General features: G+C 47.9%; 1 protein-coding gene across 4 annotated transcripts in view; it reads left to right on the forward strand.

Moving 5' to 3' along the window:
* The window catches only part of PHF3 (PHD finger protein 3), a 577,271-nt gene that overhangs the window by 462,660 nt on the left and 92,067 nt on the right, over positions 1 to 22,544 (forward strand). For all 4 annotated transcript variants that reach the window (XM_086926461.1, XM_086926458.1, XM_086926459.1 and 1 more), the window contains one exon: positions 3,509 to 3,704. In XM_086926461.1, coding sequence (XP_086782587.1) covers positions 3,509 to 3,704 — 196 coding nt within the window. The remainder of the gene's footprint in view (positions 1 to 3,508; positions 3,705 to 22,544) is intronic.

Consider the following 22,544-nt stretch of genomic DNA (forward strand, 5'->3'; position numbering starts at 1 on the left):
CCTTTTGTGACACAAAGGGTCTGGCTATAAACATAGGTAAGACTAAATTTCTAGTCCTCAACCCGCCCAAGAAATCTGTCGTTCCCCCTGTGCTAGATTCTGTTCCACTCGAACGAGTCAAAGAATTTGATTATTTGGGTATACGCATTAGCGACACCATGAGTTGGAAGGCACACCACCAAAAGGTGTTTCTGACCTACAAGAGGGTTGCAGGTGCTCTGCTCAAAGAACAGCGTGCCTCATCTCTAAAACCAATTGGGGCACCCCTAGATATTTACAGGGCAAGGGTCGTGAGTGCGGCACTGTACGGTGCCGAACTGTGGGACACTAAGAGAGTTGACACCTTGGCTCACCTTGAGAACAACTTTCACAAAGATCTTATGTGCCTACCCCACAGTACTCCCACAATCCCCCTTCTGCTAGATGCAGGCACCCGGCCAATATGCGACCAAGCCAAATTACGTCCTCTTCTACTATGGTCCAGAATCTGGAATGTCCCCGAACTCAGCAGCTATGCAGAAGCCTTAAATGACATTTTGTCCCTACCGGGTTGCCATAAGGTCATCTGGCTCAGGGAGGTTAAGAGGCTGCTTTATAAACTGGGCTTAGGAGATGCTTGGGCCAATAAATCTGCACCCTCAAAACAATTATTAAAGAAGGTTTATTGGTCATGGGTGGACAACGAGAGAGTATGTTATACAAACCATTGTAAATCTGTCGCCCTCTTTTTGTTGACTAAGGAGATCCCCTACAGGGAACCCTATCTGGATATTATCCATAGTTCAGGCGACAGATCATTGTATTTTAAATTTAGGGTGGGGGTGCTTCCTTTATGCCAGTTCACTTCTACCTGGAAACCGCCCTCTCAAACTGTACCTTACTGCCCCTTTTGCGATTTAAGGGTAGAGTCTGTTGCCCACTTGTTGTTCGAGTGCAGCGTTTACGCAGCGCCTAGACGGAGGTGGTTGAAGCCACTTTGCAGGAGTTTAGGAACCCGTTCACATCTGGAAGCCCTACGCATACTGCGCACAGATGCAAGACCCTTCTTTGCCTCTTGTATGGCAAAATTTTTAGGCTGGGCTTGGCGTTTAAGAACTGCAAAAAAATTGTTGATCCAGTAACGAGTTCCCCTCCTATCTTGTTATCTTCAAAGATGTTTTTGTTTTCAAATTCTCAGTGATGACCATATTTTGCACCGATTGTTGATAAACTGTTTTTATTGATGTAATATGTTGTTTTTATGATATGTTTTTATCGAATAAAGCTACTACTTACTTACTTACTTATTTACATTACCCGTTTTGGTTGTTGGTGGGTGGCCATAACCTTATCCTTGGAGCTATAGAGATTGTCAATTTTGATTGTCACATCCCAGCGCAATCAGCACTCAGTCACCTTTTCGATTTTTGTCATGGTTCACAACAGTTCTGGAACTTTCAGTAGTGCCGCACTAGAAGCTTTATCTCACATCAAATCTTCTCCCTCAGTACCATTGAGAAATCAGGCATTCAAATCCCAAGGAACCTAACCTGGTGATCCTGGTGATTTGGCTCCTGAAGTCCTAGAGTTTGGATACCTAAATCTTCCATCAGATTTCATGTCAATTCTTAAGAAAGCAAGAAAACCTACCACTTGAGCATGCTATGCTGCAAAGTGGGAAAGTTTTGTTATATATTGTAATAACCTAACAATCGAACCAATAGATGCTTCTATGCAACAAATTATGTGTTATCTGTTGCATCGTTAATGTGCAGGCCTTGCGTACACATCCATAAGACTACACATTGCAGCAGTAGCTGCATATCTTCATAACAGACAACACTTCTCTCTCTTCAAATTGGCAGTAATTAAAACCTTTATGGAAGGCTTCAAAGGAGTGATACCAGAAAATATTCCTCACGCACCTGCATGGAAGCAAAATATTGTCCTTACAAATTTTATGGGTCTACCTTTTGAACCGCTACACAATTGCCCACTGCAATTCCTTTCTTTGAAGCTTGCTTTCTTTTTTGCTATCACTTTACTAAGACGTGTTAGTGCGATTCAGGTATTAACCCTAGAAGAACCATTTTTTCAGCTCCATTGAGACAGATTAGTTTTTCGCGCTAGCACGAAGTTCCTTCCAAAAGTAGTTTCTATTTTTCATATTCACTAATTTGTTGAATTACCTCTGTTTGTTCATCAACCTGATTCTGTAGCAGAAAGAGCTCTACATAAATTGGATATCAAAAGAGCTTTATTGTTTTATATTGGTAGAACAAAATATTTTTGCAAAACAAGACAACTTTTTGTTGCCCTATGATCCCCTGCATAAATGGAAACCTATCTCTAAATCTGGTATTTCTAGATGGGTTGTTAAATGTATTCAAACGTGTTATATTAAAGCCAAAATAACTTTATCTATACATCCTAGAGCACATTCTATGTGTAAAGTAGGAGCATCTATGGCCATTTAAGGTAACATTCCTACGCTGACACTTGTAAAGCAGCTATGGTCTACACCACACCCATAACTAAACACTATTGTGTGGATGTGTTAGCATGTTGACAAGCTAATATAGGACAGGCAGTTCTAAAACTTTTTCAAACAACTTCAACTCCCACTGGTTAGCCTCCGCTTTGGGAGAGTTTGGGCATGTGTGCTGTATATACACATGCAAAGCACACACGCCTCAAACAGATTATGTTACTTATCCTGTAAGCATCTGTTCTGAGCATGTAGAGCTCCTCCCCTGACACCTATGGTCAATGCAGTTATATTATTATATTCATATTATACATGCATGGACATCTCTAAACTATGCTTATTTACTCCATTCTTACCCTCTTGTGGGACAATAACCTAACAATGGCGTCCGAGAGGAGGAGTCGCCATACCTCTTGACTGGAGAAGAGTATTTAAAAAAAAAAAAACTTGGAAAAATCCGTAACTATCACTAGAGAGCTGAAGTATGTAAAGCATATGAATCTACAGCTCTACATGCCAAGAACAGATGCTTACAGGGTTAGTAACATAATTCATTTCCATATGTTTTCTTTGTTCCTTTTTAAGGAGATGGCTGCACCCAGCATCAAAGACTGCTTCCTAGTGCCTAATGCAGTCTATACTACTTTAACAAAAAGTGTTATTTGTGTTCGATCTCAGAGGAACATGAAACCATTGTGTGATTCTGTAAAGTATGTTGCATTATTCTTTACAGGTATGCAACTTAGTATTCCATTAATTCTATGTATTATTCTTATTAAAACTGCACTACTGAAATAAGTTTACACATTGATTTTGATTCCATTTAGTTCTCAGCTAGTTCAAACTTAGTTCTTTGTAATCTTGTATCCATGTATACAGTGTGAGTGCCCTTGAACTTTCCAAACTGAAATACTTACTTTTCAAACTGAAATACTAAGTGTCTACAGTCCAGTTTTGCAGAAATTGTTTTTATCCTATATTTTGCAGAAACATTGAAAAATGGCGTAATCCAGGTTTTGACTATTATTTTTCTTTGTATAGGAAACCTGTTTAATACGCTTCTGCCCTGTGACTGAAGAGGATCAAATCTCATATACTTTGTTGTATGCATACTTTAGCAGCAGAAAGCGATATGGTGTAGTTGCCAATAACATGCGGCAAGTGAAGGATATGTATCTTATACCTTTGGGAGCTTCAGAAAAAGTTCCACGCTTTCTTGTTCCCTTTGATGGGCCGGGTAAGTATTTTCATCCCATAGTTGGATATAATATTGCTTCATATTTATTCCATATTTTGAGTGTGCCCTAATTTCAATACATTATGTATTTTCCCTGTTATGAAAGTGCTTTTCTTCATTCATTAATCTCAGTTGTGATTTACTGTGACAGAATTTTAGACTCGTATTTACAGAGGTGAAAAGAAAATAACTGAGCCATGCATCACCACACTCGTAGGCCCAAGACCATGCCACTAGAATCTGCCCCAACTTGATTGCATATATCTCATTTGTGAAGGATTCATTCTGGTTATGTCAGCTTTTGTGATCTTTTCTGTCTAATTGGGAACCAATTGGTAAACCCCTGAGAGATCGCCCCTCCTTGTTCTTCTCATAGAGTTCCTGAGATTTTTAAAAGAAAAATCCTGTGTTAACTTCTCCTCTTCTAAATCTCTCTCATGCTGTTTAGACATGAGGTAACGTGCTCTATGAGTGTCCTTAGTTGCTTTTGTGCTTTGCGTAAGTTATTTTATTTCTATTTTTCTAACATTCAATCTAAATCAGCATAGCATCACAGAGGTAAATGTATGTAGAATGTAGTACACGCAATAATCCATCAACATTAGCAGTGAATTTCCCTATCCTAAATACTACTAGTCTAGCAAAATTTCACAGTAGCCATAACATACGCACCAAATTAGACAAAGTAAGTTCCCTAATCTATCTTTATACTAATTTGGCGCAGGCTAAGGGGCTGAGATAAATTAGGAGTAAGATTGGGATGAGCGCTACAAGGTGGGTGGGGGGCTTAATGGTAGCATAGTGTGGAAAACCAGTAGGCATTTACTTTTTGAATGAGAACTAATGAGTAGGTCAGAGTCCAAGCATGTTCTTTCCAAAAAGTTTGTGTGTTCAAAAATTCCTCCAGCTCAACTCCTTCATTTCTGAATCGGTGTAAAACTCATTCTTGGTATGATTTTTAGCGGGAGCTCCCCGGCGGAATGATGTGCAACTAAGATTTGGTCCAGCGCTTTGGATGAGCGTTAAGAAATATTGAGAAAAATAATATCTTGAGTTGAATACATACCTGAGCTCCAGCACATATTGGTCCGATTGTGGAGACGCAACACTGGGACTGACGAACGGAGGAGGAGGACGGTCAGGACATGAGCCAGCACAGGGGAGAGACGCTGGGAATACAGTGGAGATTTGCGGTAGCAAAGAAGCTCAGCTCATACCCATGCTCCAAAGCCCGCGAGTGAACTCTCAAGTGTGGCAGATCGTTGGAAGTAAGAATGGGAAGACGAAAAGCTTACAGGTACAAGGGGGGGGCCACGGAAGGCACCGAGGTCGATGGAAGAGTCTCTCGGTAATGCTACAGAATCAGTCCATGATTTAAGGGGAGAGAGTAAAATTAGCGATGTTAGCGTTATTGGAAGCGGGGGTAAAGGTGAAAAGATCAACCCCACGTTATTAAAATCTGTAGGTGAGCCATGTTCAGTGCAGAGGGTTGAAATTGCTACACAAACCGCATTAACAGAATCTGAGACACGAGTGAGGAGCCGGTATCAGTTGAGATCGCTCCTGGAGGCTAGAAGCAGAGGGAAAGGTGGGGAGGCCAGGGAGCAGGCAGTTAGGGGAGTAATAGCAGTCTCCCCTAAAAAGAAAGTGTCGAAGGGTCGGTGCTGTGGTCTAAAGGAAGCATAGGCTCCTGTAAAACCTTAAGGTAATATTTTAAAATAATGGAGCATGGTGAAAGTTCACAGACAAAGGGGAAAAATCCATGAAGCAGATGCAAACAGCTCCACTTCCCTTGGAGAACAGATTTACTTTATTAGCTGGGTTACCCCTGAGTGACGTCATGCAGCTGGCTGAAAACGTGAGGGTGGCAGCTAGCCCCAGTTTAGGTACTAGCTCTAGCCCTGGCCTTAGTCTTAGTAGTAGTCTTAATCCTGGTCTTGGCTCTAGTTCCTCTATCTCTCCACATGTAAGTATGGACCCCTCACCGACGTCCTGTTGGGTACTTGGTCGCGGCTGGCTACAGGGGCTCCTGTGGATAAGAATGTCGCCAGACGTCACTGCCCAGCGCCTGGTGACCCTGCCTTCCTCACCACCCATCCGACGCCTGAGAGTCTGGATATCCAAGCCTCGACGCCGCAGAGTGCTTTTCTCACGGCTCCGCCGGATAAGGGCTCTAAGAAGCTGGAACAGTTCGGTAAGCGACTGTTCTCCTCCGCCAGCTTGGGGCTGCGGTCGGTGAACACTGCCTGCTATTCCCCTGTGGTGTGGGATACTGAGACTCTGGTATTGCCTCAGTGTCCTGAGGAAGTTTAGGCTGATCTTTCCCAAGCAGTTGCTGAGGGTAAGGATACGGCTACGTTCGCCATTCAATGTGGTTTGGTCACCGCTGACTCGTTGGCCAGGGCGATTTCTACGACTTGCGCTGTGTCGCCACGCCTGGTTGTGTTCTACTGGTTTCTCTCCCGATGTCCAGAGTTTGCTCATGGACATGCCCTTTGATGGCACTCGCCTGTTTGGCGATAAGGCCGACAGCTCACTGGAGCGTTTTAAGGACTCGCGGGCCAGGGACAAGTCATTGGGTCTGTCTACAAAGAGCCTGGCCACTCCTGTTTTTCGTTCCTTTCGTGTACACGGCAGGGGCTCTCAGACACGTTCCTTCAGCAAGCCTGCGCAGAACCAGCCTCAGCGCGGCTGCGGCTACCGCAGGGGCGGGTCTGGGAATCAGCGTGGGGGTCAGTCCACTTCCACCCCTTCTGCGTCGACCTCCAAACCTTCCTAATCAAAGCTTTGTGGAGCACCCCACGCCGGTGGGTGGCAGGATCCGCCACCACCTCCCCCACTGGAGCAAGATTACATCGGACAAGTGGGTGTTGCAGATCATCCACGGGGTTATTCCCTTCCCTTTCAGTCCTTCCCTCCAGCCATGCCACCTCAGTGCCACTGCATGTCGGGGGATCACTTGGTGCTTCTCCAGCAGGGAGTCACGGCCCTCTTGGCCAAGGGGGCCATCAAGTGCGTTCCTGGGTCAGAAGTAGGGAGTGGTTGTTATTCCCACTACTTTCTGGTCCCCAAGAAAGACAAGGGGGGCCTGCGCCCCATCTTGGACCTTCGGAATGTCAGGCGCTTCCTCCGGAAGGAGAAATTCAAGATGTTGACTCTGGCTCAGGTCCTGGCTGTCCTCGACCCTGGAGACTGGATGGTAGCGTTGGACTTGCAGGAGGCATATTTTCACATCCCCGTCCTGCCAAGCACCAACGTTACCAGCGGTTTACGGTAGGCTGGGAGCATTTTCAGTTTGCCATGCTTCCCTTTGGCCTTTCCAGTGCCTCTTGGGTGTTCACGAAAGTGATGGTGGTGGTCGCAGCTCATCTGCGCAGGTCAGGGGTGTCAGCCTTCCCCTACCTCGACGACTGGTTGTTGAAGGCTGGCTCGCCCCAGGAAGTTGTCATCCACCTCTAAATTACGGCCGACCTCCTGCATTTGCTGGGGTCAACGTGCCGAAGTCGCACCTGAGTCCCTCTCAGAAGCTCTCTTCATTGGAGCAGTTCTGGATTTGACGCGGTTTCGGGTTTATCCTCCCGAACAGAGAGTCCGCGATATTCAGGCTATGATTCCGATTTTTCAGCCTCTATCCTGGGTTTCGTCAGGGTGATCCTTCGGCTCCTGATAGCCTTCTGCATCCTACTAGTACCACATGCCAGGTTGCATATGCGGGCTTTGCAGTGGGACCTGAAGTGCCAGTGGGCACAGCACCGGGGCAACCTGTCCGATCACGTCCAGATCTCTGAGGGCACCGCACAGCAATTGCAGTGGTGCCTAACGAATCGTGATTGGGTCAATGGCAGATCCCTCTCCCTTCCCCAACCAGAGCACACAGTGGTGACGGACGCGTCCCTCCTGGAATGGGGTGGCCACTTGGGAGAGGCGGAGATCAGAGGCCTCTGGTCTCCGGCGGAGTCCGGACTCCATATCAACCTTTTGGAGCTTCGGGGATCCGACTTGCACTGAAGGCATGCCTTCCCTCTGTTCGGGGAAGTGGGGTGCAGGTGTTAACGGACAACACCACCGCCATGTGGTATTGCAACAAACAGGGCGGGGAGGGGTCCTGGACCCTATGTCAGGAGGCTCTGCTCCTCTGGATATGGCTGGGTCATCAATGCATTACCTTGGTGGTTCAACACCTGGCAGGTTCTTTTAACTCCAGGGCAGACAAACTCATCTGTTGGTGCTTGATTGATCACGAATGGCGTCTGAACTCTGAACGTGGCGCAAGGTCTCTTTCAGCAGTGGGGAGAGCCTTGGTTAGATCTATTCGCCACCGAAGAGAACCTGCAATTTCATCAGTTCTGCGTGTTGGAATTTCCAAGGCGGCACTCACTTGGCAACGCTTTTCATTGCGAGTAGAGCTGCGTTCTGGTGACCGCCTTTCCGCCTATACCACTTCTGTCCAGAGTGATGAAGAAGATTTGGCTCAACCGGGCCCAATTCATCCTTGTGGCTCTGGATTTGGCATGAAGATATTGTTACCCTAGCTACTCGGCATGGTGATCGATCCCCCGATCCGGGTTCCTCTTCGAGAGGATCTTCTGTCGCAGCAGCCGGGGATGGTCCTCCACCCGAACCTGTCCAGCCGCAACCTCCATGCGTGGTGATTGAGCGGCGACAGTTGACAGCTTTCGATCTTCCTCCCGAAGTCGGTGATGTCATTCTGGCAGCCAGGCGTCCCTCCATGAAAACGGTATAAACCGACAGGTGGAACAACTTTGTGGCATGATGCACAGCCAAGTCTGTGGATCCCCTTTCTGCCACTCTTTCTGAAGTGCTTCTGTTCCTTCTTTCCTTGGCCCAGCCGGGCTCTGCTCTGGGCACTATCAAAGGTTATCTTTCTGCCATCTCCGCCTTTCTAAGGCTTCCACATAAGCCTTCTCTTTTTAAGTCCCCGGTTGTTAACCGTTTTCTGAAAGGCCTTACGCACACATTTCCTCCTGTGCCTCACTGCACATGTTTACTAAGCACTACTGCATTGACAGTCGAGGCCGGAAGAGACGGCTTCTTTGGCCATTCTGTTCTCCATGACTTTCTGGTGTAATCTTATTCGCAGACCCACCACTGGGGTTGGTATTGCTGGGGTATCTATTCTAAGGTAAGGAATCTATCACTAACGTGTCTCTTTCAGATGCACAAGTTCTGTAGTAGGGGATCTCTGTGTATAGTCATAATCTAGTGAATAGTCCCGCCCATGTGCGTGGACCCCGGCAATCAAAAATAATCTCTTAAGTTGTCAAAATAATGCAGAAACTGCAAAGACACTTAAGAGAGAATTTAAAGACAAATAATGCAGCCTATATCCACAGGCTACACTGTCCAGTACTTCAACTAGAAATTCCACCAAACAACACCACACATAATACAGCCTGCCCAGTTTCTACCATAGAGAAACTTGCCTCCCCCAGTAAAAGACTCTGGAATGATAGAGAGGAAGATAGGGACAGACAAGCCCCATAGGCTGCCATTATGTGGCTTAAATAGGATACTGTGCCTTTAAGAGAACTTTCCAGAACTTCTCCCAGTATCCCAGAATGCATAGCAGGTCCCTCTACTTTCAGTTCTTTTTTCCGGCTCCTGCTTACAGGACCCTGGCATTGAGCTCTCCCTTGTTTCAAGGGTTTATTGGATATTTTGGCACTTTTGTGTTATAAAAGTGTTTCAGTTTACTTTCTTGGTGTTCTTCTTTCTCTTTTGTGTGCTGTTTCAGGCGTTTTAGGGCTCTAAAATGCCTGGCCTTTTTGATAAGTGTCCAGCATGTGGGAGGAAGAAGGCCAAGAGTGATCCCCATGATGTCTGCATCGTCTGCCTCCCTGAAGATCATGTCCCTGAGGACTGTGTCATCTGCCAGCAGTTTACTGCTCGGACTCTGAGGTACAGGATGAAGATCAGGCTTTCTGGCCTTGAAGAGAGGCGTCTGCAGGCTGCAGGTGGGTCTAGGCAGGCTGGGAAGGTTCCCTCTGCCTCTGCTGAGGCCTCTGGGGGGCTCCCCAGAGGCAGGAAGTCCAGCAAACGGTCCCGGTCTCCGTCGACGTCGATTGCATCGACGACGACGTCGAGAGGGATGACGGCGGTGTGCTCCCCTTCTCCCCGGGGCTCCGGGTCGAGACGGCGTGACGGCTCGACGTCGAAGATCATGGAGAAGTCGCCGTCGAAGCCACCGTCGACGTCATCGTCTTCGTCGACGTCAAGGTCTTCCAATCGACGCCGAAGGCGAAGTGACGAGCATCGGCGCTCGCCGTCGAGGCGACACCATCGATCGCCGTCGAGGCACCGGTCGACGTCGAGGGGCTCCTCGACGTCGAGAGCATCAAGACGGAGACGGCGTCGCTCGTCGTCGAAGACGGAACGCAAACGGTCCCGGTCTCCGTCGACGTCGATTGCATCGACGACGACGTCGAGAGGGATGACGGCGGTGTGCTCCCCTTCTCCCCGGGGCTCCGGGTCGAGACGGCGTGACGGCTCGACGTCGAAGATCATGGAGAAGTCGCCGTCGAAGCCACCGTCGACGTCATCGTCTTCGTCGACGTCAAGGTCTTCCAATCGACGCCGAAGGCGAAGTGACGAGCATCGGCGCTCGCCGTCGAGGCGACACCATCGATCGCCGTCGAGGCACCGGTCGACGTCGAGGGGCTCCTCGACGTCGAGAGCATCAAGACGGAGACTGCGACGCTCGTCGTCGAAGACGGAACGCTCAACGTCGCAGAGGCGACTTACGATGTCACGGAGGAAGAGGTCGACGTCGAGGGGTCGGCGTTCGACGTCGAGAAAGAGAGGGTCGACGTCGCGGAGGCGGCGTTCGACGCCGGAGTCACGGAAACGTCATTCGACGCCAGAAAAGCGACACTCGACGCCGAGCAGAAAGAGGTCGGCGTCTGTGAGTCATTCAGCCTCTCCAAAACGGCGCAGGAGGGATTCTAGTCCCAGAAGTCACGCTGCTTCCAGTGGAGGACGAAAGAGGAAGCGTTCACCTGCTGAAGGGGCTGGATCTCAGCCCCCTTCGCCTAAGGGGTCACCGGGCTCGGTGTACTCAGAGGTGTACACGCCATCTCGACTTCGGTCGCCAACTCCTCCTCCTGTTCCTAAAGAGGATCCTCCACCCAAACCTCCACTTCCTTCAGGCGACCCACCACCACCTCCTGTCCCTCCGCATGGGCCCGCCCCGCAGCTGAAGGTTCCTCCGCCGAGGTCCACTTCGCTGCCGTCTTTGCCTGTACCTCCTAAGGGGACCCCAAAACCGAAACACCGAGAGAATCCAAGGAAGACCCCGCCACGGAAACCGGTGGAGCAGCCACGGGCTGGCAGGTCTCTCTCTCGCTCTGGGAGAAGGGAGAGATCGCGACACAGATCGTCCACGAGGTCAAGACGCCGCCATAGGAGGCGCGAATCTCGTTCCCGCACAAGGTCCTCTGGTACCAGGGACTATTCTCCTACCTTGTCGGAGTCACCGGACACGAGGGTGTCCCCGATTGATGACCTGGCGGCGTTCCATGACGTCCTTTTAAGGGGCGCTGCGAAGTTGGGCATATCCTTGACGGTGCCTACTCCTAAAACTTCTTTCATTTTTGAGACATTGCATCAAAAACACCTATCTCGTCCTCTCCTGCCTCTGGTGCCGGGCCTGGAGGAACCGGCTATGGCCCTTTTTCTCACCCCTGCGGTGACGAAGGCGGCTCCATCGAGGTTGCTGAAAAAGTACCGGGCTCCCAATTCGGATCCGGCCTTTCTGAGAACGGAACCCCCTCCGGACTCTGTAATTGTGACGGCAGCCCGCAAACAACATGCAACCACCCCGTCATCCACGGTTCCCCCGGATAAGGAGTCCAGATGGATGGATTCGGCAGGGATTAAAGTCTGTGGAACATCCGCTACCTCCATGAAAGCCGCGAGTGCCACGGCGCTGTTGGGCCGATACGACCGCGCCCTCTGGGACTCCCTCGAGCGATTCGCAGAGCTCGTGCCTCGCGAGAAGCGTGAGGACTTCCAGGAAGTGCTGAATGAAGGGATGCTGGTGGCTAACCAGATTATCAGCGCTGCAGCGGACTCTTCCCTGTTGGCTGCTCATGGGTTTTGCCATAGAGTCAACCAACGACGTCACGCATGGCTCCGTCTTACGTCCCTGAAGCCGGATGCACAGCAGAGGGTAGCCAACCTGCCATTCTCCGGCGAGACCCTCTTCGGGAAGCATGCGGACGATGAGATGGCCCGCATGAAGGCGGAGGCCGAGACGCTCACGGCTGTGGGCTTGGAGAAGCCTAAAGAGACGAAGAAGACGTATCGCCCTTTCCAACGGCGGTTCGGTGGGCAAGGCCGAGGACGTGGCCAGGCTTCGGGACAGTCGCAACATCAACAACAGTTCCGTAAGCCGTTCCAGAAGCGCCAGAAGGGCAGAGGAGGCCAGCAGTCAGCTCCGGCGCCCAAGGGCCAGGCTGGGTCTAGGCCCTAGGAACCTACTTCCCCCGGTTCTGTTACCCACTCCGGTAGGGGGAAGCATTAAATTTTTTCTGGCAGAGTGGAGAAAAATTACTCAGGACAAGTGGGTGCTGAATATTGTTTGCAATGGATACAGTCGTCGGTTCACCAGCCCACCTCCAGCAATTCCACCGGTCAGCTCGCAGTTTCAGCTGCGCAAGCTTCAGGCGGAAGCGGATATCCTGTTAAGGAAAAGGGCGATAGAAGACGTACCTCTGTCTCAGAGAGGAAGAGGTCTGTACTCCCGGTTCTTTCTGGTTCGCAAGAAGGACAAGAACGAGTTCAGGCCCATTCTGGACTTGCGACAGGCAAACAAATGGATTCGCAGGGAAAAGTTTTGCATGCTGTTGTTGCATCAGATTTATCCTCAGTTGCAACAGGGAGACTGGCTGTGTGCTAGACCTACAGGATGCTTACTTCCATGTGCCCATTGCACACAAACACAGGAAGTTCCTGCGGTTCCAAGTCGGCACCAATCATTATCAATACACAGTACTCCCATTCGGACTGAAGTCTGCGCCGAGAACATTCTCAAAGTGCATGGCGGTGGTAGCAGCACACCTGAGGAAGACCAAGGTGTTCGTCTACCCGTACCTGGACGATTGGTTGATCAAGGCATCCTCCTTCTCGGAAGCGCGAGCACACTTCCAGAAGACGTGCGTTCTCTTGAACAAGCTGGGGCTGCACATCAACATGGCCAAGTCTGTCCCGACTCCGGTCCAATGCTTACAGTACTTGGGAGCCTCCATCAATATGCTGTCAGCAAGCGTGTCTCCTTCGGAAGAGCGACGATTATCTCTCCTTCGGAAGGCTGAGGCTCTTATGACAACTCCATCTACAACAGTGAGGACGGTGTCTTCTCTACTGGCATCGATGGCCTCTTGTATCTTCCTGACGCCACACGCACGGCTGCACATGAGACTTCTGCAGGAGTGCTTGGAGGACCAGTGGGATCAGAGGAAAGGATCTTGGGACGACAAGATTCGACTGTCGCTGCATGCTCTTCAGTCTCTGAAGTGGTGGTGTTCGGCGGAGAATCTCCTCAGAGGGGTTCCCTTTCACAAGGACATTCCCACGCAGACTGTCGTGACGGATGCTTCTCTCCTGGGATGGGGAGCGCACTCCGGGACTCTACAGATTCAAGGAACGTGGTCACCGATGGAGGCCACGTATCACATCAATTTCCTGGAACTCAGAGCTGTTCACTTGGCACTGAAGGCCTTTCTTCCGTCCTTCCAGACCAACTCTCTGCTTGTACAGACGGACAATACCACCACGATGTATTACCTCAACAAGCAGGGGGGCTCGAGATCGCGCACTCTGTCACAGGAGGCGCAGGCGATCTGGCACTGGCTCCTGGCTCCTAGCCAGAGGACTGACGATAACGGCTACCCATCTGCCAGGTGTGCAGAATGTTCAGGCAGACGCACTGAGCAGGCTGGTTCAGGAAAACCACGAGTGGGTCATAAACGACGAAGTACTAGGAGAAGTCTTCGCTAGGTGGGGAACTCCAGACGTAGATTTGTTCGCCACCGCCGAAAACAGCAAGTGCAGAGACTTCGCCTCCAGGTACTTCCAGCAAGGGACGCTGGGGAATGCGTTATGGATAGACTGGACGAACAGCTTTCTGTACGCCTTTCCTCCCATTCCCCTGATTCCGGCGGTGCTCATCAAGCTGGCCCGGTCCAGGGCTCGGATGATACTCATTGCCCCGGAGTGGCCTAGGCAGTGGTGGTTCACGGACCTACTTCACCGGTCTCTCCTTCCTCACATTCGGTTGCCGTGCAGGCCGGACCTTCTCACGAAGTTCGGGGGACGGATGTTACACCCCAACCTCTCGTCTTTGAGTTTGGCGGCATGGCTCCTGAGATAGTGCAATATGGACATCTGAATCTGCCCGATGATTGCATGGACATACTGAAGGAGTCTAAGAGACCTTCCACTCGGACTTCATATGCTTACAAGTGGAAGAGGTTTTGTATCTGGTGCCAGTCTAAGAACCATGATCCGACGACCTGTAAGGAAGATGTCATCCTTCCTTACCTTTTACATTTGGCGCAGTCTGGCCTTAATGTTCATTCCATTAAGGTTCATCTTGCTGCATTGACTGCCTACAGGAAATGCCCTTCACAGACTTCCTTTTTCCAGATCCCTGTGATCAAAGATTTTCTGGAAGGATTGAAGAAAGTATTCCCTCCTGTCAGGCTTCCTTCGCCTTCATGGGAATTGAATGTGGTGCTGTCCAGATTGATGAAGGAGCCTTTTGAACCTATTCATAAGGTTTTGTTGCAGCACCTGTCCTGGAAGGCGGCGTTCCTCGTGGCCATTACATCGGCCCGCAGGGTGAGTGAAATTCAGGCTTCGTGTTGTACTGAACCTTATACTGTGTTTCATGCTGCTAAGGTTGTTATGCGTACTCACCCTAAATTTCTTCCCAAGGTTATTTCTGATTTTCATGTCAACCAGACCATAACTTTGCCTACGTTTTTCAGAACCCTTCATCCCCAGCTGAGAGGACTCTCCATTCCCTGGATGTTAGGAGGGTGTTGAAATTTTATCTGGATAAAACCAAAGATATTCGTAGGTCTGACCAGTTGTTCATCAATTATGGATTGGATCAGGACGGGTCTTGCGACCTCTAAGCAGTCCATCTCTAGGTGGATTGTGTCCTGCATACAATTATGTTACCAAAAGGCTAATAAGACCTTAGGAGGTAAGCCTAATGCTCATTTCACCAGGGGCAAAGCTGCCACGACGGCTCTGCTCCGTAACGTGCCGAAGGCAGCCACTTGGAAGTCGGTTCATACCTTTGCTAAGCATTACTGCCTGGACACTGACGCCAGGGCAGACGCTCAGGTTGGGCAGGCTTCGCTGCGGAATTTGTTCGCACAGTAGTGGCGTTATGTGTTTATTCTCCACCGCCGCTTTGGTGTGGGGATGGGCTTGCCATTCTATTCACTAGATTATGACTATACATAGAGATCCCCTACTACAGAAGGAGTAGTTTCTGTCCTGTAACTCCAGTTCTGTAGTAGGGGTATCTCTGTTGTAGTCATAAGCGCCCGCCCTCCTCCCCGGTGGAGATATTTCATCATGTAAGGAATGCGACAGGTCAGGCGTGCTTCGCCTTCAAAAAGAACTGAAAGTAGAGGGACCTGCTATGCATTCTGGGATACTGGGAGAAGTTCTGGAAAGTTCTATTAAAGGCACAGTATCCTATTTAAGCCACATAATGGCAGCCTATGGGGCTTGTCTGTCCCTACCTTCCTCTCTATCATTCCAGAGTCTTTTACTGGGGGAGGCAAGTTTCTCTATGGTAGAAACTGGGCAGGCTGTATTATGTGTGGTGTTGTTTGGTGGAATTTCTAGTTGAAGTACTGGACAGTGTAGCCTGTGGATATAGGCTGCATTATTTGTCTTTAAATTCTCTCTTAAGTGTCTTTGCAGTTTCTGCATTATTTTGACAATTTAAGAGATTATTTTAGATTGCCGGGGTCCACGCACATGGGCGGAACTATTCACTAGATTATGACTATAACAGAGATACCCCTACTACAGAACTGGAGTTACAGGACAGAAACTACTCCTTACTACTTGTGTAACAATATATCTTTAAGAGACATTAGTTAGTGATAGATTCCTTACTGCCCCACCAATCCTCCCCGTTCTGCGAACTGATTACTAGGGTTAAGGACTTTCCTTTCAGGGCCCTAGTTTCATGGCACCAGTAGTCAGTTCCTTGCATGGCTCTGCCTTCCTGGCGCGGAAAGTCGTGTCCAGAACTGACGTCAGCATGCATGGGTGCAGCATGCATGGGTGCTTCCTAAGTAGTCTCCATGACGTCATCTCGACGTTTACGTCGCCAGCATTGGATGCGGAGCCGCAGGACGCCACCTACTGATGCGCAGGGGTACTGCTAGCAAAACTTTCCGGATCCAGTCTGACGCCTGGGGATATTCTAAGGTACGGAATCTATCACTAACTAATGTCTCTTACAGATATATTGTTACACAAGTAGTAACTTGTGCAATAAGATTAGTCAAGTATGAATCAGATTTTTCGGGTAGGTGGCTAGTGGCAACTGTTTTAGTTCAAGGCAGACCTTTAGTGTGTGCAGTATACTATGGGCCGAATAACGATAACCCAGACTCTCTAGGAAAGTTGGAGACTTGTCTACTGGAGACGACGGCGCCACTTATATTAGGGGGACATTTTAAATTTAGTTTTGAATAAAGGATTGGAAAGGACTTCAAAAGTAAAATATACCAACACGCCGAAAGCTTGAAAGAATTTAATGTAGTTGATATACAGCATATTGAAAAAATTAAGATGCAGGAGTTCACTCCCATATAGATTACTTCTTATTAGATCAGGAGCTATGTGGGGAGGTAATAGAGGTGACCCATATCCCAGCAATAGTGTCTGATCACCCTGCTGTAGTATTATCATTGAGGTATCATCAAAAAGAGGAGAAAAAAGTGGACTATAGATAGGGTGATTCTTTTTATTCCAGAATGTAGTTGGAGATTTGAGGGAACAATCTGAGAACTACTTTAGTGTTAACAAGGGCCCAGCAGCAGGAAGTATAGTATGGGTTGCTTTTAAAGCATATTTAAGGGGAGCCCTAAAATCTATTATGGTAGGGAAAAGTCGAGTGGAGAAGCAGGAAAGGGAGAATAGAATTAAAGAGATAAAGAAGGGGAATTACAGAAGGCGTCTATGGAGGATTTAAATAGAGTACAGGCCCCAAGTAAAGAGCTAGAGGAGTTACAAGTCGCGTTCCGGGCAAAGATTGATAAAAAATCACTTGATAGGTGGAAGGCAAGTAAACTCCAGCATTTTGCCAATGGAGAAAATTGTGGATCACTATTAGCTTTGAAGGCGAAGGCAGATAGGGCAAGGAATACAATCCTGGAGTTGATTAGTAGAGAAACTGGAGAGGTATTGAAAGTTAATTCTGATATATGTAGAGAGGCCTGTAGTTTTTGAAAGACTTGCATAGAGATGATATTCTACCTAGTCAAGAAGACATAAAGGAGTGGCTTGCGTTGACGATACTTTCACCGTTAACTATAGAGCAACAGAAAGTCTTAGAAGGAGTGATTAAGGAGGAGGAGATGAGAGCCCAGTTTAAGAAAATGGTTAAGGGAAAGGCAGCTGGACCGGATGGTCTACCAGTGGAGGTTTTTCTTTGTATTATTGACAGTAATTCAGGTCTTACAAGTCTTATCTATTGATATATATATATATATATATATATATATGTATGTATATATAAATATATATATATATAAATATATATAAATATATATATATAAATATATAAGTAGTAAGAAGGTCCCAGATTCCTGGTCAGAGGCTACAGACTCCCTGATTTTGAAATCAAATAAGGACCCGCAGAAAGTAGATTCATATAGTCCGATATCCTTATTAAATACAGACTACAAGATCTTTTCTGGAATTATAGCATCTCAGGTAGCTGAGGCAATACATGAGGTTATTCACCCTAATCAAAGAGGCTTTATACCAGGGAGGCAGCTGAATGAATTGACCTTTCAGTTGGTGGGAGCTATAGATATTACGGAGGCTTGGAAATCACCTTTGACTAAAATGGCAATGTATGCAGCTAAAGCTTTTGACCAGGTACACTGGCCATACCTGTGGGAGGCTTTGCTAAGTTTTGGTTTTCCACAGAATATGGTAAGGGCGGTGCAACATCTGTACTGCGTTCCTGAAGCCAGGGTGCTGATAAACGGGAAGCTGTCAGATTGGTTTGAAATCTTTAGAGGGACAAGGCAGGGTTGCCCCCTTTCCCTGCTTCTTTTTAATCTATATATTGAGCCACTAGCCAATTTGGTAAGGGCAGATACCACTATTCTCCCTTTTAAATAACATAATTTGGAAGTTAAATTAGCACTATACGCATACGATTTGATGTTGTACACGAATAACCTGCAAAACGCAATCCCTAACCTAATGAGGAAGGCAGAGATATTTTGCCATATTTCCGGGTATGAAGTGAACATAGGAAAAACCGAGATCATGGACTGGAATCCGGGTTTGGCAAGCTACAAGGCGAAAACTCAAATACGGTATCTGGGGTTGCTAATAACTCCGAGATTGTGAAGATATTACAAAAACAAATTGGAAGAAAGTTATCCAGGAAGTAATTGACCTACTCTCAAAATGGGCAAACTTACCCTTGAATATTTATGGAAGGGTAAACCTTATGAAAATGAATATTCTACAGAAGGTGACATTTCTTTTGAATACCATCCTGCTAGTTTTTCAGAAGAAAGATATAGCAAAACTCCAGGGGAGAATAGGAAGTTTTATTTGGGCATTTAAAGGCCCCAGGTTATCCTGGAAAAAACTGCATAGGAGGCTTGAAATTGGAGGATTGGCACTACAAGATATACTTGCTTATTGTTACGCCTTTCAGTTGGCTAACAGAACTGAAATATCACTGATAGGCTTACTTTTTGATGCAATGCTGATCGATGTTCCACCAGGTCGAATCCATTTTCTTTTTAAATGCGGAAACTCTAAATTGTTTTAAAAGTTGAAGCTCAAGATTATGAAATCTGCACTACATACGTGGATGTATGTGCAAAAAACTCTGAGAGTCCCTTATTTTTCATCATGGGCACCAATGTGGGACTCTCCAGGTACCCCGGAGTGCTTGAACAATCAACTAAGTCAGCCTTTGAAATCGGGGTGTATTTGCTATTGGTCAGACCCTGAGGCTGGCATAAAATTGATGAGTTGGGTAGCATTGAGCAATTGCGCTCATGGTTTGTTGACAAGGTTTAAATATTATCAACTGAGGTCCTGGTGAGGAACGCAGGTTTCGGCGGAGGAGGAGGATTCCAAATTTTACCAAGTAATGAGAACTGGTTAGTGGAAAAAGGAAACATCGTTTTGGTATTGGGCCTACGTGGAGATGAGGGGGAAGATCGAGACTGACATTTTTAAACTGTGGGGTGAAGAGTTTATTGATGAGGATTTGATGCAAATGTGGAGTGACTCTTATAGTATATTACGACAAGTAGTAAAACCGGCACCACTTAAACGGAATCATCTATTTACTACTCCTAGAGTTCCCTTGCAAAACTTTCCAGAATTATCGGTAATATCTAGATTTGCCCTAGCTGCGTGCTTTAAGCAGCAGACGATATGCATTTGTTTGTCATGCCCAAAAATAGTCCCATTTTGGAACTTGGTATGTGACTTTCTGGGAGAAATCATTGGGATACAAATTAAAGTAATTCCTGGGTGTAATTTTCATTGGATTACCTTTGGATCAAGAAGTGCAAATCACAACGGTTGAATCAAAATTCTTGTTTTATGCAGTTCTGTTGGCAAGGCGTGAGATCAGCAGGTTATGGAAATCTGAAAATCCTCCAACCGTCTGTGAATGTCTTAGGAACATTATCTATATAAGCAAGTCGAATATGGCATGCAATTTAAAAAGCAGAGAGAAAATGTGTTCTCCATTGGTAAGGTGGAGAGAGAAGGAAATGCGAGTCCTATGATTATGCCATATTATCTCCTACCCTTGGGCAGTCTCAGTCTGTAAAGGAGATGGAACTGGAAATAGTAGTATACTTGTGGGCCGTCACTCTTCCTGTTTCCTCTTATGGTCTACGGTCTGGTTTCCTCTGTAAGACTTAGAGGGACTGGAGTATAACCCAGCAAGATTTTTGGCAAAATGAGGACAAAAAAAACAAGCATTTGCAATGCAATAGGTCTCGCATTAGGAAAATTTGAGCTGTTGGTATTGTAAATGACAAATTGTGTATTTATGTGTTGGTTTTGAAATAGCTAAATTAATACCTTTGTCATTTACAATGCCAATACATTTAACTTTCGCAAATGCGACACCTATAGCATTTGTACTGTAATATGTGTTGTATTTACGTGACTTGGATGTATTGATATCACAAATAACAATGCCTTCTTTTCATTTTTTAAAATAATTAATACTTAGATTAAAGTTATTGTAATTTATAATGGCAATAGCTTAAACTTTTGTAAATAACTTTTGTGAAGATTATGTTCAGTGTATTTTATTGTGACGAAAATCCAAGAACGGAAGTGAAATATTAACATCTTTTTGTGGCATTTGTAATAAAGCTTGAAACATTTAGAGAACATATTTGAACCAGTTGTTGTTGAATGGTTGCACAGACTGGTGCTGTGGTGGCGCGGAGTGATGTTGTGGTGGCGCAGAGTGATTTTTTTTTTTTTTTTTTTTAAATTTTTTATTGCAGGAATTAGCAAATTGTTACATACTTGACCAGCATTATAAATCAAACAAAGTCAGTGAAATGTAACCTTCCGTCCCCCAGCAATATGTACACAGCCATTCAGCCCATAGCCCAGTGGTTGGGCGGCATAATTCAAGGGGGGCTCAACAGGAAGTTGAAGCTGGTCTGGATGATCCATCGTCCGTCATCTGCTTTTCTAAACAAGCCCACAAAACCAAAAGAAAACCCCTCCCCCAAAACACTATAAACCGAATTAACCCCCGCCCCACCCCGCCATCAGTGCACGGCAACAACCGCAGTAGGATTGGTGAGAGGACCCATGAGGAGAGTAACAGATCTAAAAGGTGTAATCGCCTATCGGGACTCGGGGCGAGCTGCTTCCTCACTTTCGGAGTCGCTGGGGGCGCAATAATCCCTTAGGGCCTGTACCAATGTCTCCCATTCCAGCGCTGCCTCCTGCGCCTTCTCGTTATGCTGTCTCCTAGCTAACTGATATCTCAGCGTGCTTTCTCCCGCTGCCCATTTCAAGAGTTCGCTGTGCCATCGGCCTCCCATCGGACCGACCCGTGCCTTCCAGTTCCTGGTCACCTCTCGTTTTGCAAGGAGAAGCCCCAAATCAATGAATTTGCTAGTAATTTTGTTTTGGGGGTATGTGGAAACCAGTGGAGGAGTCCCACTGCCGCATCAACCAATAATGACCTCCCTGTTACCTCCTCCAGGGTCTTCCCCACTTCCGTCCAGTATAAGGACAATCCCGGGCAGGACCACAACATGTGGAGGAGGTCTGCCTCCGGCGCCTGGCACCTGGGGCAGTCCGCAGTGTCTGTAGCAAAATACTGTTTGATTTTCGCCGGGGTCAGATATGCCCTGTGAAGTATATAGTAATGGACCAGTTGAAATCGGGCGTGACGCGTGCCCTTCCAGGCTCGTCGCATGAGTTGGGACCAGGCCGTCTCCGGGATCTCCTTACCTATGTCCTCCTCCCAACGGGTTCTCAAAGTGGTGAGGGGGGCCAGCCCCTCATTGATTAGTCTGCCATAGAGGCAAGTGACCGCCTTTACCGTACCCGCGGACATCATGACGTATTGGCACACCGGAGATGTAGGGGGTTCCTCTTGCCCGTGCTTCCAGTGTGCCTGGATCGCTCGGACCAGGGCCGAGTGGAACAGAAAGTCACCGCGAGGGACCTCGAAGCGGTCAATGAGCTCCTGAAAGGGCAAAAGCGCCCCGTCCTCATAGAGGTCCCCTACCAATTGTAGGCCCGCGTCTTCCCAGTCCGCTAACCGCGACCAATCACCGCCATGGGGCAGAGCCGTCAGCATGCCCAAAGGTATTTCGGGCGCATACGGTATTCGCAGTTGGCCCCGGGCATGGACCCGGTTCCAGCACAGGCGAATGGTCTTCTCCTCCATCGATAAGTCCTGTAAAGCCAGCCGCTGTCGCAGCGCTATGAAGGAGAGAACATGTCTGGCCATCCCCGTGCCCCTCCTGTCCTCCGGGCCCCGGAATTCCCTGGCTATCTCCTGGGTGAGGGTCTGTAGTTGCGCCGCTAGGTAGTATTTTTCGAAGTCCGGTACCGCAAGCCCACCCTCGTCTTTCGGTCTCATCAGGGTCTTGAGGGCCACTCTTCGGCGGCCCGAGCCCCAGAGGAATCCGACTATCATCGACCGTAAGAGTCTAAATGTGGCCGGCGGGACCCAGATCGGTAGCGTTCGGAAATAATACAGCAACCGGGGGAGCGCCACCATTTTGAGCAAAGCAATCCGCCCCGCCACCGAGAGCGGTAGCGTCGCCCAGAAATCCATATTACCCCGTAGCGCTCGGGTGCTGCGAGCAATATTCCCATCCAGGAGGTCAGCTGGTTCATGGTAAACGTACACCCCCAGGTATTTAAAGTCAGGTTCCCATCTAATCTCTCCACCGACAACAGGGCTAGGCGTGCCTCTGCGAACCGGGAAGAGACAGGTCTTAGCCCAGTTCACTCGAAGGCCCGAGACCTCCCCAAACGCCGTGAGCGCCGTCGCAGCCCCCTGCAGGGCAGTAACCGGGTCCT

The sequence above is a fragment of the Lissotriton vulgaris genome, chromosome 6, assembly GCF_964263255.1.
Source record: "Lissotriton vulgaris chromosome 6, aLisVul1.2, whole genome shotgun sequence".
Taxonomy (NCBI): Eukaryota; Metazoa; Chordata; class Amphibia; order Caudata; family Salamandridae; genus Lissotriton; species Lissotriton vulgaris.